At 43.6% G+C, this 16,840-nt stretch overlaps 1 protein-coding gene across 4 annotated transcripts in view; it reads left to right on the top strand.

The window, feature by feature from the left end:
* Positions 1-16,840, top strand: part of PCDH19 (protocadherin 19) — a 128,449-nt gene that overhangs the window by 73,555 nt on the left and 38,054 nt on the right. Inside the window, exon 5 of one of the 4 annotated variants that reach the window (XM_075896754.1) lies at positions 3,683-3,743. The exons of the other annotated variants lie outside the window; for them this stretch is intronic. Coding sequence (XP_075752869.1) covers positions 3,683-3,708 — 26 coding nt within the window. The 3' untranslated portion in view covers positions 3,709-3,743. The remainder of the gene's footprint in view (positions 1-3,682; positions 3,744-16,840) is intronic. 4 annotated transcript variants of the gene reach the window in all.

Here is a 16,840-nt window from a genome sequence, read left to right on the forward strand (position 1 = left end):
AGATAACAATGAGAATGAAGTGAGGAGAATGGGCTGGAGTCGGACTTGGTCAGTAGAGTGACACTGGTGATAAATTTGGTTCAAAATATTGGAACCAACTCCTCCTGGCATGAACTGCTGGTGAAGAAAATTAGGTGGGAACCATCCAAAAGCACACACTGGAGTGAAGCGCCCAACTCCTATTGACCTTGGATGGGAATTGGGTGCTTATAACACACTGTGCCTTACAGCTCTCCCCCTCAGCTATTTCTTTGAGGGAAATCACTTAGTTGTAACTTCTTCCTCTTGTTCATTAATATTGATCACATATGGGAACATCTTCATATTTATGCCATGCCAGGATTATTCACTGTATCCTGATCCTGCCAAGCACTTAAACACATCTTTGGTAATAGTCCCATTGACTTCAGTGGGACTAGTCACATAGTTGGAGCTAAGCAGGGCCTGAGGGCTTATCTGCATTTAAAATGCATAGCTGCACGGCTGTAGTGCTTCAGTCCTGAGACTACCTACACTAGTGGGAAGGATTTCCCTTCTGTAAAGTAGGAGGGGTTGTAAGTGCTTGGAGGATAGGGTCATAATCTGGACAAACTGGAAAATTGCAAACTACTGGAGGTAAATAGGATGAAGGACACAGGAAAACTACTCCACTTGGGGAGGAACAATCAGTTTCCCACACATAAAATGGGAAGTGACTGTCTAGGAAAGAGTATTACAGAAAGGGACTTTGCATCATAGTAGACCACAAGCTAAATATGAGTCAGCAGCGTGACACCGTTGCAAGCAAACATACCAAACAAACCAACTCATTCTGGGATGCATTAACAGGAATGTTGTAAGCAGGACGTGAAAAGTAATTCTTCTCTACTCTGCTGATTTGGCCTCAATTGGAGTTTTGTGTCCAATTCTGGGCCCCGCATGTCAAGAAAGATGTGGAGAAGTAGGAGAAGGTCCAGAGAAGAGGAACAAAAATTATTGAAGTTCCAGAAAACATGACCTATGAGGGAAGACTGGGATTTTTCACATCCCTGAGAGAAATTCCATCCTAGTTTTCGAGTGTAGACCAGGCCTAATCTTTTGCTGGGTTGAAAAGGCTGTCTGCTGTCTCAAAACTTTTGGGCTTGGTTTTGCCATCTAGCTGGGTTTGACTGAACATTCTCATGTGAACAGGGGTTTTTAAATGTGAGGAAGCTCTTTGTCTGCTCTTTCTCCCAATGCCTGTCTCCTATGGCATTCATAGTTTCCAAAAACTAGGCAACCGCATGCATGTATTGCTGCTTCCACATACCGGAAGGTGGGTAAATGCTGTATAGTTCCAATACCGGACGCCCCATCTACTCAGCAGCTAAATGGACCTGAATTCTGTTGCAAAATCCCTGGAGTGACACACATGCGCATGCAGCATGCTGGACATTGTGTGGCAGCTTTGTGTGGGGATCTGAATCAACTATGAGAGTCACTTCCATTTTTTTCCCTATGTTCTCTCCTTGGTATCAGTTTTCAGCGTGCTTCACTTTTGCACTGCGAACACGACTGCTCCCGAGGAGATCACAAGGGGAAAGGTGGAGGCTTTGGCAGCTGAGCGGGAAACAGTTGGCATTTTGGCTGCTGCTGAGGCTCTTGATCCATATGGAAGGTGCCACTCGTTGTGAGTGTGGGTGGCCGAATCTGGCCTTCCGTTACATGCCTACAAATATGATCTTTGTGCAGTTGGCAGAGTTCTCCACACTTCCAGTAATAATAGTGAAAGATCAAAAATCTGACTGATACATTGGTTTTGCAGTACGATGACTCCCTTCCCTACAGTGAAGTGACTTGTGATTTCCATGTGGCTAAATGAAATCAGAATCAGGCGCCAGCCCCAGCTAAATTCAGTCATCAGCTTAGCATGAGCTCTCCTGAACCAGTAAACAATACAGGATTGGTGATCTAGACAAAAACTAAGGTTACATAAGTGGCCTAGAGCCATAAGCAGTCTCTTACTATTTTCTTTTCAGCAGGTTGCAAAAACAATACTTCATCAGGCAGGCGGGCAGTATGACTCCAGTGGTCACTAGGTGATTAGAGTCCCTTTGCCTGATTCAAGGGCTTTGGAACACGTCCTATCCCTAGGGCAGGATGGGGTGGACATAAAGGCAGACTGATCAGAAGTCTGTTTTAACCAGAGAAATGAATAAGAACTTGCCTGGAAGATAATCAGCATGGGTGTAGAATAGTATCATCAAGAGTTTGGGCATAAAGTCATTAATTTTTGTAGCAGATACTAAAATAGAAGGCAAGGGAGAGGCACACTGCTAGGTGAGACTCTGCTTTGCTCTGGTACTTAGGTTGCAGAAAATGACAAAAAGTCAAGGTAATTAGATGAGAGCAATAATGGTTCTCGCAGGGTTCATGAGTGTCTTATTTGTAGACCTCCAAATGGTTCAGGAGCCTTTCTTATCCACGCTCGGTAACTTTTGATCTGCTGATGTGAGATCCTGGTTGGCACAAACCCCTATGGCTTCTGAAGCATCTTGATATCAAAGAAGCTTCTGAAAATCTGGAGCATCTCACAAGATATTGATTGCTATTCTGTGGGCCCGATGAACTTTGACCTTTACGATACACTACTGGGAATAGACGAGTTTCTCTTTCTGTGGTTCTGTTAAGAGATGGGGATTTAGTGGGGTCTTGTTTAAGCACACCTTTATTCTTGAGATTTTAGATTTCCTGCAGGAAGGTGTAGATAAAATTTCATCCAAGCTTCTACCTGTAATACTCTTGGAAGTCACAGGCTCTTGAACTCTCTCTCAGTATTCTTAAGCCTGGGTAATAGCTTAGAGCCTGACCATTAAAGTCTGTAGCAAAATTTTCACTGAGTTCAGTGGGGACAGAATTCAGATCTTTGTTCATGCATTCTGCGCCTGGGTTTGTGTGTTAAACCCCACCTGGGTTTGTGTTTTGTGTTTTTGTGTGTGACCTGAACTACTTGATGGTGTCCCTTTAATTGTGACAAGTATCAGAGGTAATAGAGAGGTAGCTGTGTTAGTCTGATCTTGGTAAAACGAGGGGGGAAAAAAGTTATGTAGCACTTCAAAGACTAACAAGATAGTTTATTTGGTGATGAGCTTTCGTGGGGGCAGACCTACTTTTTCAGATCAGAGGAGTAGCCCTGTTAGTCTGAATCTGCATAAACGACGAGAAGTCCTGTGGCACCTTATTAACTAACAGATTCATTGGAGCATAAGCTTTCATGGGCAAAGACCCACTTCGTCAGATGCATGTCACCTTTAATTGTGTGGCTTTGGATCCTGTAGTCGAGAGGTGGTGCATGCATGGCTCCGCCAGTCGGCAATGGCTTCCCTCTTTCCTTTTTTTGGAAATCTTTTCGATCTCCCTGTAGTGAAGTAACCTCTCTAAAATGGCAGATTCTTGTGTCAAGAGTGGCAGCATGTTGTCAGGAATATTATTCGGAGCTTGGCTGCTCAGCGTATTTTAGAAGTCGGAAGCATGCCCAGTTTCTCTTTACCTCCTGGTCTTAATTATTGATTATAAATTCATCAGCTGAAAAGATTGCTTTAATTGCTGTAATATGCACCCAATTTGGAGTTCATTACCACACTGAATTGTTTTTCTTTTCCTCCTAATTGATACCAAATGGAACATACAGGAACACATACACTAATGTTTCTTTGCCTTTCAGGACTGAATTTACCTACTGCAGTCTAATCATTTGTTTATTTCTGGAGGTGGAGGGCTTCACAGTGAGTTTATTCAACATATTTATTTATCAGTTCTTTCATCAATTGAACTTGCACATAGCAGGTTTGTTTGGGAAAACAAGGCTTGAAAAAACGGATTCCTTTTAAACCTAACTGATGTTGCAACTTTGGTATAACAGTGCTCTGTAGGATGCAACATGTACCTATTCTAGGCCTGATTCGCCATTGCATCATTCCAGTTTTAGTCCAGGGTACTGTTTTAAACCTCTAATGGAGATGCACATCAGCGTAACTGATGTTTCAACTCAGCATATGCAGTGTTGGCGGAAATCTGTGTCCACTAGTGGAGTAAACATCTAATAGGGATGTACATTGTGAAGAAATTGTGATTTCCACCTGTGAATCATAGATACTGAGTTTGAAATATCAGGGTAGCGACTGGGGCAGAAAGCCCAGCAGAGAGAAAAACCTCAATCAAACAATGGCAGGTTACAACACTAGAGGCAGATTTTTTTTTAACTTCTTAACATGTATTCCTCTCAGCAAAGCGGGAAATTCTTGGTGTGGAATATTTGACATTGCAAGGTAGCGTGGTGCTTTGTTCCGTAAATGGCAGCATGGGCCAGATGTTCATATAGTAATTGAAAATTCCATTTTATCAGAATAGCATTTGCTGTCAAAAAGTTTTATCTTTACTTCAACAAAGAGGTTGATTAGATCCCTGAGGACCTGAATTAGCATCTTTGAGGCTAGATATACTGTTTTGCAATTCATGTAGTTATTTCTCTCTTGGTTTTGCGCATTGAATGTCTTTTTAATGCCTTCATCCTCTTGCAAACGTATTAGTTAGTTGCAAAAGTTTATTTCCTCTGTCTCTTCCTGTCTCTGTTTCTGGATTTGTGTGTATATATATATATATATATATATAGGGTATGTCTACACTGCAACACTATTTTGAAATAACTAGCGCTATTCTGAAATAACTTAGTCCTCATCTACACAGCAGTCAGTTATTTTGAAATAGTGTCAAAATACTGTCTAGCTGGAGGATTTCTTACTCTGACTCCTGTAACCCTCATTGTGCGAGGAGTAAGGGAAGTTGGAGGAAGAGTGCTCTATTTCGAAATAAGTGCTGTGTAGACGCTCTCTATTTCTAAATAAGCTATTTTGAAATAAGCTATGCAATTGACGAAGCTCAATTTGCATAGCTTATTTCAAGGTAAGTCATACTGTGTAGATGCACCCATATACAGAGAAATATTTACATCTTTTCTGTTACTTTTTCTCACTTTGTCATGAACCAGAAGCATACATATACTCAAACATAACCTGTAGAAATACTAGACACAAAAGTGGAACTGACTACTTCAAATATTTATTTTTTAGCAGCAACAGAGACTCCAAACTTATCTGAATTCCTATTTGTGGTCAATATTTTTAGCCTCTGTTGTAAGAGATAATACTCTGCCCAAAGAAGGAATGATTCTCTGTTTCCCTTAAAAATAGAACCTGAAGGGGAAATACAGTACTAGAATAATAATCACACACAAATCATAACAAGCAGGTGGTATAAATAACTGTAGCAATAATAGAAAAGCTGTAGAAATCAAGGTGAGGGGATTTTGATCAACTGCTTTGTGTCGTGTATCTTCAGAGAATTAATTCTAAAAGCACCACTTACTGATTTGATACCAAAGCAGTAGCAAAGAGAGGCAGAAAAAGTAATCTTTAAGGGTCTGATTCTGCAGATGTATACTCGTTTGAGTAATTTTTCTTGTGTGGGTAGTTTAATTGGGTCTGATTTTTATTTACACTGGGTGCGTCAGGGGACTTTTGAGTGGGAATGATTTACATTGTTGTTCCCAATTTTAAGTCCCACTTTCCACAGCCAGAACAGCACGAATGGGTTTTAGCGTAGATAAGAATGTCTCATTGTTGTCACTGGAGTTACTCACGTGTTTAGGTGTTTGCCAATTTAGATACTATTCTGTTCTATACATGTTCTGGTAATGTGCTCATTATCTCAGTATCCCAGAGCACCTTCCAGTAGTGCACTGAGCAACATGACTAACACACAGAGTTGGAAATATAGAGAGAGCTGACAGAACTTGTTGATTCTTGTCCTTGTCTCAAAACAGACAATTTATGCCAGAGAGTCCCTTTTGTACTGCAAAACACCAGGTAATGACATCTGTTTTTGTACCCATATGAAGATTTGAGCGAGATCATCTAGGACTTTGAATGAAGAGGCATTGCTGCATTTAAAAAACCTGTTTAAAAATGTGCTATCTGTATTCATATATGCTGTATAAGAAACGAAAGCTAAGACTCCTGGTTCAGTGTCAGTATATCCCTTAAGATGGATAAAAGCTGGAAGATCTCTTTACTGTGCAGTAGAGTGGTTCTGATTTATGTATTATTACGTTGATCGTTTAGTAAAAGAGCTTTAGTACAAGCTCAAGGGTAGAGCCGCAGTGCATTCTGGCTAGGTTGGAAGGGGGCAGTCCAGCTTGTGAATGAATTATGAAAACCAGGAAGGTGGGATTGTGGAATATAGTCAAGCCGAGTTTTAGAATAAGATTGGTGGTTGTTTTCTCACCTTTAAAATGACTGTTGAGCCTCCAAAAGCACAGTGTTAGTGAAAGCGTCAGCACGCCTCACTGGAGTAATGCTGAAAGCGGCTTCAGTGTATTGCGAATAGCTGATGTGATGACACTGATCTTGTACTTAATGGAAAATTATGTGTACGTTTCTCTCAGCCACCTCCTCTCCATGGGTGGCAAAGGCTAATGTTCATTCCATGTCCTACAAGTTTCACGTACAGGGAGCCAAACTGGGGTTCAGAGTGATCACCTGAAAAGATAGAGCTGGACGGCAGGATCATGCAAGGCCTAATTCTTGAGCTCTAAAGTATTGCATCTAACTTCTGATGCAATAGGCCAGTGGAACAGTCATTTGGGGTGTCATTCACGGAATATGCCAGTCATCTGTGTACAAGACACTTGGGGCAATATCTGAGATTTGCAAGCAGTTGATTTCAAATGTCGTGGAGGAATTGGCAGACACTAGAGGAGGTTGGGGGGCAGTGTAGTTGTTTGCAGGCATTAGTGGATCCTCTGTGTTACTTTTTTCTTAGCTATGTAAGTTCAGGAGCTTTTACATTTCCGGATGTGCAGTTTGATTAAACCTTGCACTGGAACATGGAGCCGGGTGGCGAAAAGGAGATACTGAAATAGGTGTAAAAAGATAGAAAAGCAAAAAAAGATTTTAAAGGAATAGTGTAGACAATACACAGGTTTGTATTCCTCCGTTCTTTGCATAACAAGCCATACGTTCTATCCTGGGCGTTGTGGGAAGGCTTTTCTCAGTCTCAGCCTCATCATATTGCAGATCGCTCTTGGAATATCTCTTTCACTAAAATTAATCAATCTAAGATCATAGACGTTAGACCTTGTAGGTAATTGAGCCTGTTTTCCTGCATATACAGAAAATACTCCTCCAGATGTGAACATACTGGTGATTTTCTGTCTGTTAAAGGTCACCTTGAAAGCAGCATTAAAACTTGGATTTGACCTTCTCCCTCCCCTTCTTAATAATGTATATTTCTTAGTGAATTTTTTCTCTGTATGTTTTTTTAAATAAAAATGTAGGTCTTGTCCAACTTATTTTTTTTGGATTGACTTTGGAGAGTTATGCATTGCAAAGAGAAAGGGAGCAAAACTTTTATTCAGGTGGTTTAAGCTAGGTTTTGTGTGTGTTTTTGTCAGTACCTATTGAACTCAAGTTTCTAGTGCACAGTTTGAAGAAAAGGTTTGTTACAGTCCAGTTAACATTGTCTCTGGGTCATCTTTTTGCAAAAATCATGATTAGACTTAGAACGTCTGATATTTCTAAGATAAATAGACAATTCCGTGATCGTTGTGGCTTTTCATTCTCCATCAAAAACAAGCCCAAACTGGCACATCCCCTGCTTTTTTCCCTTTGCCAGTGACCTCTAAGGAAAGTATTAACTCATTCAGTCTGTCACAACAATAAGCTGTGATAAGGGTTAAAGTAATCTGTTTCATATTTAGCAGTAGGGTAGGTGTATGAATAAAAACTAACCTTCTGCTAACACAGCAAGTGAGCACTTCCCCATCTTAGACAGTAATCAATCTACATAGCTAATGAGTCTGAAAACAGACTGAGCTGCTGGGACTGGCACCAGGAAACTTGCATTACAAACCAACCATCTCTTATTAACCTTTTGTGTTTCCTTTGTGACACTAATTAGAACCAAATAAAACTACCATGTGTGGATTGATATGTTAAAATACAATTTTCAAAGGAAATACGATCAACTCCAGAGCTCCCAAATGCAAGGCCTTTCCCTTTAATTATGATCGAGGAGGGCTGTGCTGTTGTGTAACGGAGGCTCATATGATTAATGCTGTATTGGTACTGTAATTAAAATGGGAGAAAAAATGCCACTGGAACCTGTATAATTTACTGACATCTCTACGTTCCAATGGTGCGGCAGCACAAAGTGTTGCTTTTGAGGGATTGTAAAATTTATTCTAATTAAAATTGCCAGATTGACTAAACAACAGGTGACTTTCGGTACCCGGGCAGTCTACTCTGTGGTGAGAAATCACTCTGAAATCAGTGAACTTTACAAAGCTGTTTGTTATGCTACTAAATAAGAAAATGTGCACTTACCATGGCAACCTGCATCAATTTTGTTGCTGCAGTAAAATACAGGGTGCTTTATTAAAAGAATAATTACTGTAGATGGTGGAGCTATGAGCTGCAGCTGTTCCGGATTTTCAGTCCACAAAATCACATTGGTGCTGGTAGTAAAAGGCCAGAGTTCTGTTCACAAGCTGGTTACAGCAGGTTGAAACTCTCTTAACTGGGATTCTCTGATCTGGCCACATGCACGGTCTGGCATGGACATTGGAGGACCAGAGAGTCCCAGGGGAGGGCCAGTGGCAAGGATCCCTGCGGGACTGGCAGGGCAGTGGGCTGCCCGCAGTGAGGTCTGCTCAGCGGGGCTGAGAGTTGAGGTAGCTCGGTGGGGCAGAGATCTGTGGCAGGTGGCTGCCTGGCAGGACCCAGAGCCCCAGGACTCAGCAGGGCCAGCCAGAGATGAGGAGCCAGCTGCGAGGCCAGCAGGCCAGGGTGGGGGTGAGGGCAGCACCAGGGGGTGCAGAAATGGCCTCCCCTGGTCTAGCAAAATCCCTCATCAGGGATCAGTCAGTTCCTGAGGGTGCCGGACCAGGGAGTCCAACCTGTACCAAGTTATACCACTTTCTGGCTTGGGTAATATTGCAGTGTGGTGGGATGAAGTTCCATCTTGGGCTGGAAAATGGTTAAGCATCCATTAATTATGGCACAAGTGTAATAGATGTACCTATAGATGGAGCGGGAGGCATGAGGTGATAGCTTAAAGGAGGCCTGGGCCCTATAAAATATTTGAGGTTCTTAAGTCAATAGAAGCGACACTGTCTGGGAATTAGAAGTCCTGTATTCTGTCTCTGATTTGCTATGTCACACTGGGCTGGCCATTTCGCTGCTCGGGGCCTCTGTTCCATTTCTCCCGTTTGTCTGGTTAGATTATAAATTCTTTTAAGCGGTGACGCTCTCTCATTAGTTACTGGGACGGTGAATAGCATAAGGGGCCCCTAATTTTGGTAGGACCTGGAAGGTCATAGTACAAACAAAGTGACAGTTTCTATACATTTACGATGTGACTGCTTCTGTACATTTCTCCCCTGCCCCAGCCTAAGCGTCTTCCTGTTATTTTTAGGAGAAATATCCTCTGTGTATTTTCCTTTACCTGGTTTTGAGCTTCTGTGTGTCTGCAGTAGCTGTTGCAGCTTGCAGAATGACTGACTGACTGACTCAACTAACTTCTTAAGATAACAGCATGTCATGGTCTCATCATCTCAGCTATAGGACTAGGTGACTTGAATTCACCACTTCACCTTTAATTTGGTGTAAATACATCGAGTGCATAAAACTGGAACGACATAGTGATGTATCTGGCCTTAAATCTATGCCCAATAACTAACAAAATTATGGACATTATGAAGTGTATGGTTTTGCATTTTGCGCAAGTGAAACAAGATTATGAAAAATCCCTCCCTGCTTGTGAGTCCCATTCGAAAAGAGCAGTGAATGAAAAAAATGAGGAAAAATAATCTCTTGAATTTAAACAGTGGGAGATGAAAATTGCTCGGATACGCTGTAATGCAGAAAAAATGTTTCGACCTGCTTTGTTTGGAGCTATTTGCCTCATATAACTCATGCTTTGCTGTGGCTCATCTTGCCACAGCATCAAGTGCACAATTTGTCTCATGCTCTGCAGCTTCCTGCTCTAAAACCTTGGTTTCAAATCATCTTGTGATAATTTGTCTCGTGCAGTTTCAAAATGGAGCTGGGACTAAGCAGAGAGGCTACCAATTTCCCTGTAATGCAGTTTGGGGGTGCAGTTCCCAGGGCATGCGGGGGAGGAGTGCTAAGGCGCTAGGCACAGAGCATGCGCACAGGGCTGGACGGAGGCATGGGTGAGCCGGGCAGCTGCTCAGGGCGCCGACCCACGGGGGGCACCTGATGGCAGCTGTATGAGGCGCATGGTGTCCCTTACAGCTGCCATCAGGAGTCATGCGCCCGGCTCCCACTGTGCCGGCCCTGTGGCGCCGGACAGCAGCGCCCTTGCCCCCATGGCTGCGGGGCCCTGCATGTCTCGACGCGTGTGCCAGCAGCGCTGGCTGGGCTGGGCTGGGTAGTGCATGCGCCGTGCGCCCCGGGGACGGGCCCCGAGCTGCGTGCCAGCGGCCGTGACCAGCCCGCACATGGGCCAAGCCTCCCAGGGGTGGGCCTCGGGCCGACCCTGCATGCACATCCTTAGTTCCCACTTGATGGGAACTGGGAGTGCTCAGTACCTTGCAAGATGAAGCTCTGTCTCTCCAGGAGAGCCTGTGGTGTTTCGTTATGCAGGCTAAGCAGGAGGGTGCCTAAGTGTTGGATTTTTCAGTTGTAAATTAAGAATTTGAGTTGCAACTAAATGACACATCACAGCGCAATAAAGGATCTAGGCAAGGGGTTTTCCCAGGAGCCTAAGGGAGTTAGGTACCCAAATCCCATTGGAATAGAAGGGGAAGTAGGTACTTCCCCTCTGTTTCATCTGAATATTCCAGTCTTGTTGAAGAGCCTGTATAGATGTCTATGGAACTGCCCCATGCTGTAAGCATCACCTGTCAATTGTAGCACGTGATGTCTCCATATTGCATACATAATATAATGGGTAGCAACAGATGCCTTAAAATTCTGCTCTGTCCTTTTATCCTGCTGTAATGATCCACTCGGGTTTCGCTGCTTTTGCCATATATAGATACAAGGAGCAAACGTAGCCTGTGGGATCTTTCCCCTCTCCTTTCCCTCCAATTAGCTGCTTTAATACTTAAACCAGTTCGGCGGCAATGGAGAAGCCTCGCGACTTGTTATAGAAAAGAAATACCGTTCTCAATTCAAACCAACCGCTTCTGGGTCAGAGGACACGGCTCTGAGAGACGCTATGAAAGAGGCCTTTCACGTTTCGAAGAGGAGCATTTGGATAGAAGACTGACGCTGAAACCTAATACAGCAGTAAATCGGAAAACACCAGGGAGCCGCGAGCACTAGGCAAATTACTGGCCTGTATAAATAGTTTTGGGGAATGTTTGGGAATGTGTCCAGGTGTGTCTATAGTATTGGACACAGTGTATGTATTGGCCTTTCACTTATTTGCTACTTTTCACTGTTTGAGTTTGCCAGCTGAGTTCTTTGTGTCACTGGCAGTTCTGTTCACCAGAACGCTTCAGTTGAATCACAGTGTGGGTCTCGCTGCTTCATTCCACCTGATATTGCTGGTTTCCTTAAATTCTGCTCCTCAGAAACCATCTTACGGGGACTCGAGCCTGTACAGACTCTAGCTTGTGATTGCCTCGAGGTTAGTTTTCATGTTCTGCATTTGTTCTGACCTGGGCTGCTTTTGAGATGTTTTTCTGCTTAATTTTGGTCCTACAGACATTGATTTACAGACCTTGTTTACTTTGCAATAGAATTTGTCTCTGTGGAATTCTATAAGCCACATGTTAACCCAACAGCCTGTGCAATCAACACAAATTGAATTTGTCTGTCTTGTTTCAAAGTTTTGTTGCCCTCCAGTGTCGCTGTTAACACATGTAACCATGCCCATATCAAACTCATTTATGTGCAAGGGAAACACAAATGACCCTGGTACCAGCCTTTTGTTGTAACTCATTTGTGAGATCTTTCCGCCTTCAGCTATTTCATTTCATGGACACTGTTTCTTGTCTCCTAAGGAATTTTTAACGTATGTCATCAACTCTCCCCCTTCAGCACACTGCTGTGCTTTGGGAAACCATTCTGTTTTGTGGTGGAAAGCAGCATCCAATGCGCTCTCAAAATCTAGTGGCATCCTGTCCTCATTTCACCCTCCACCCCTGCCTCTTTATTTGGGAATATGCTTGCTTATGCAGGTATTTACACACAACGGTCATCACTGTAGCATCTGGGAACTGCACATTTTTAATTAAAAAGATTCAGTTAAAATGAAAAATTACATCCATGCAGGGCAGTCAAATGACCTCTTCTACTTCTGTCAGCTCTCTGCTCACTGCTTGGTAGATCTATGTTATCATTAGAAAATTCCTTCAGAAAGCTTCACTGAATAGACATGCCTTGCACGGGTCCCTGAAGGCTGTTTGCCTGAATTAGAGTATGGCATATTCAGAAAATAAAAGTTTAAAGGTCCCTGCCACCATTCCCAGCCTATCCTACCCAGGAGCTTTGGGGGGTAGCCGAGTTAGTCTGTCACAGGGAAAAAAAAGCAAGCAAATGATCTGGTAGCATTTTATAGACCAACAAAACATGTAGGTGGTATCATGAGCTTTCATGGGCACAGCCCACTTCTTCAGATGACCGGAGTTATGATTAGAGGATAAGGAAACTCGAAATAAATAGGAGGAGGGAAAGGAGGAGGGGAAGAAAGAAGATCTTTCGCCCACCCGCCTACCTCTATGCATAAAGTAACTGGAGAAAGGGTGCTAAACCTGAGTAGATAAAGATCAAAGTCAGTGGATAGATGAGGCAGGAAGGATACCATTCAGAAAGTAATGGAAATGTAGCCGTGTTAGTCTGGTGTAGCTGAAACAAAAAACAGGACTATGTAGCACTTTAAAGACTAACAAGATGGTTTATTAGGAGATGAGCTTTCGTGGGCCAGACTCACTTCCTCAGATCAAATAATGGAAGAAAATGGTCACAACCATATATACCAAAGGATACAATTAAAAAAATGAACACATACAAAAAGGACAAATCAAATTTCAGTACAGAAAGGATGGGGGGAGGGGGGAAGGTAAATGTCTGTTAAGGACAAATCAAATTTCAGAACAGACATTTACCTCCCCCCCCCCCCATCCTTTCTGTTCTGAAATTTGATTTGCCCCTTTCATGTGTGTTCATTTTTTTTAATTGTATCCTTTGGTGTGTATGGTTGTGACAATTTTCTTCCACTATTTGATCTGAGGAAGTGGGTCTGGTCCACGAAAGCTCATCACCTAATAAACCATCTTGTTAGTCTTTAAAGTGCTACATAGTCCTGTTTTTTTATTCAGAAAGCAGTTAGCACCTTCATAGATATCCTACCAGGAATTGAAAGCAGAAACTTGTGGATATGATTGCAGGTGGTGGCTTTTCTCTCTCAAACACTGTATGGTTTGTCTGGTAGCCGCTTTACTTAGGACCTAATTGAAAGCCTGTTGAAATCAAAGGGAGCATTTCCATTGACACAATTGGGTTTGTATCAGGCCTTCTGAAGCCACAAATACATTGCTCCTCTCTGTGTACCATCTCGGTGTTGCTAGCAGTCGGAGGGCTCTCGCTGACAATCTTAGGTCTGAATTGGGAGGCCTGGAAGCAGGGCATTCTCAGTGGAGAGAATTTGATTCTAGCATTCATTTCCCCTATTAGTGCAACATAAACTAAGGCTCCCAGGGCCTGTCCAGGGAGAAGATATTTGATATTAGACCACAGATGAGACAATAACACCTTAGACTGGCTGTAAGTTTAACTTGGAAAAATTCGAAATGAGGATAATTAACTACTGGAACGACTACCTCCAGATGGGTGTGATAAATTCTCCATCACTCAGGCTACATCTAGATTACAGGCTTCTTGCGCAAGAAGCTTTTTTTGGAAGAGATCTTCTGAAAACACTTCTTGCTCAAGAGCGCGTCCGCACTGCAAAAGCGCATCGAAAAAGCAATCTCACATGTAAGCAGTGATTGCTGTGGACAGATTGGCCAGCAGGGCACCTGTGCTTTTTCCTCTTCTCTCTTCTTCTGAAAAAACTCCCTCTTCCCCATCCACACATGCCTTTTTGCAGAAGAGCTCTTTTGCGGAATGGCTTCTTCCTCATAGAATGAGGAATACCAATTGCACAAAAACCCCTCTGTTCTTTCTATTTACTGTTGAAAGAACGCGCTTGCAGTCTGGACGTAACTCCCTACCATCAGTCTATAGACAGGTGGATTTGTTAGGATATTGTGTAAGAGCAGAGTGTAGAGCAGCTTGTAAAGGAAGAATGTAGCTCCGGTAACGATAGTAATTATCGTGGGACTCAGGGACGAGCATTTTCCCAAGTAACTCTGTCCCAGAACACTCAGGAATGTCTTCCCCCATTAAAATCTGCTCTTCCCCATGGAACCCACCAAGGCCGGCTTGCTGAATTGCACGTGCCTGAATGTTTAGCACTCTTGTCCGTAACTAATATTTCCAACCCCCCACCCCGCCCCAATTGAGGAGAGTGGTTTTAAAAAGCCACTCCTTTCCAGGAGCTTCCTTTTTTATCTTCAGTTCAAAATGGCAAATAAAGGAACAACCCTCTACTCTAGTGGTCACCATCTGGTCCGTCGCAATCGATTGGTCGATCTGCAAGTCACCAGGGCCTGATGAAATGCATTCTGGAATACTCAAGGAGCTGATAGAGGAGGTATCTGAGCCGTTAGCTATCATCTTTGGAAAGTCATCGAAGTCGGGAGAGGTTCCAGAACACTGTAAAAGGGCAAGTGTATTGCCCATCTATAAAAAGGGAAATAAGAACAACCCAGGAAACTACAGACTAGTCAGTTTAACTTCTGTGCCAGGGAAGATAATAGAGCAAGTAATTAAGGAATCCATATGCCAACATCTGGAAGATAACAAGATGATAGGTAACAGCCAGCATGGATTTGTAAAGAACAAATCATGTCAAACCAATCTAATAGCTTTCTTTGATAGGATATCAAACCTTGTGGATAAGGGAGAAACAGCGAACGTAGTATACCTGGACTTTAGTAAAGCATCTGACACAGTCTCTTATTCTTATCAATAAACTAGGGAAATACAACCTAGATGGGGCTACTGTAAGGTGGATGCGTAACTGGCTGGATAACTGTTATCAGTATTATTAATGGTTCACAATCCTGCTGGAAGGGCATAACAAGTGGGGTTCCACAGAGGTCTGTTTTGGGACGGGTTCTGTTCAATATCTTCATCAACGATTTAGATATTGGCATAGAGAATACGCTAATTAAGTTTGCAGATGATACAAAGCTGGGAGGGGTTGCAAGTGCTTTGGAGGATAGGGTCATAATTCAAAATAATCTGGATAAACTAGAGAAATGGTCTGAGGTAAACAGGATGAAGTTTAATAAGGACAAATACAAAGTGCTCCACTTAGGAAGGAACAATCCGTTTCACACATACAGAATGGGAAGCGACGGTCTAGGAAGGAGTACTGCTGAAAAGGATTTAGGGGTCATAGTGGACCCCTAAACATGAGTCAGCAGTGTGACACTGTTGCAAAAAACCAAACCTGATTCTGGGATGCATTAACAGGAGTGTTGTGAGCAAGACACGAGAAGTCATTCTTCTGTTTTACTCTGCGCTGATAAGGCCTCAGTTGGAGTATTGTGTCCAGTTCTGGGCACCGCATTTCAAGAAAGGTTTGGAGAAATTGGAGGGGGTCCAGAGAAGAGCAACAAAAATGATGAAAGGTCTAGAAAACATGACCTATGAGAGGAAGACTGAAAGAATTGGGCTTCTTTAGTTTAGAAAAGAGAAAACTGAGTGTGTGTGTGTGTGGGGGGGGGGGGGGGGGATAATAGCAGTTTTCAGGTATCTAAAAGGGTGTTACAAGGGGAAAGGAGAAAAATTGTTCTCCTTGGCCTCTGAGGATAGGCCAAGAAACAGTGGGGTTACGTTGCAGCAAAGGAGGTTTAGGTTGGACATAAGAAAAACTTCCTGCCTGTCAGGAAGCAATGGGAATAAATTGCCTAGGGGGGTTGTGGAATCTCCATCACTGGAGATGCTTAAGAGCAGGTTAGACAGACATCTGTCAGAGATGGTGTAGACAGTGCTTGGTCCTGCAGGGGCAGGGGACTGGACTCAATGGCCTCTCGAGGTCCCTGCCAGTTCTAGGATCCTGTGAGTCTATCTTGGGGCCTTTTCTAGTCAGTCTCTGGCGGAGCAGCAGGGCTTCCACCAAGGCAGACTTGCTTTGTACTTGCCCTGGCCCCACGCTGTGAGTAGTCTGTGAGGCCCGTTTGTCGGTGGTGGTGGTGGGGCATTTGGCCAGGGGTCTTGGTGCATTGCTCCTGGCTGCAAGCACTGTCCCAAAGCTTCCATTGGCGGGGAATGGGGACCTGTGGCCAATGGGAGCTCAGGTGACAGTGCTGGCAGAGAGGGGCAACACCCTGAGCCCCCTGGCCCTGTCCTGAGGGGCACGTTGCCCCTTCCTGGAGTAACATGGGGCCAGGGCAGGCAGGACGCCTGCCTTAGCCTTACTGCCCCAGTAACTGGGAGCTATCCATCATAAGGGCTACCCAGTTGAAGGCTGCATCCCAACCCCCAGCTCCCTCCTGTAGCCAGCACTCTATAACTCCTCCTGAACCCAACCCCCTACCCCAGCCTGTAGAAAGTGAGTGAGGGTGGGGGATAATGAGTGGCAAAGGGTGGTGGAGATTGGGGAGGGGGGGATTTTGGGAAAGGGGTGGGGGGTTGGGAAAGGGGCCGGGTAGATCCTGGGTTGCCCTTAAATTTAAAAAAGT

This window comes from Pelodiscus sinensis, chromosome 13 (genome assembly GCF_049634645.1).
Source record: "Pelodiscus sinensis isolate JC-2024 chromosome 13, ASM4963464v1, whole genome shotgun sequence".
Lineage (NCBI taxonomy): Eukaryota > Metazoa > Chordata > Testudines > Trionychidae > Pelodiscus > Pelodiscus sinensis.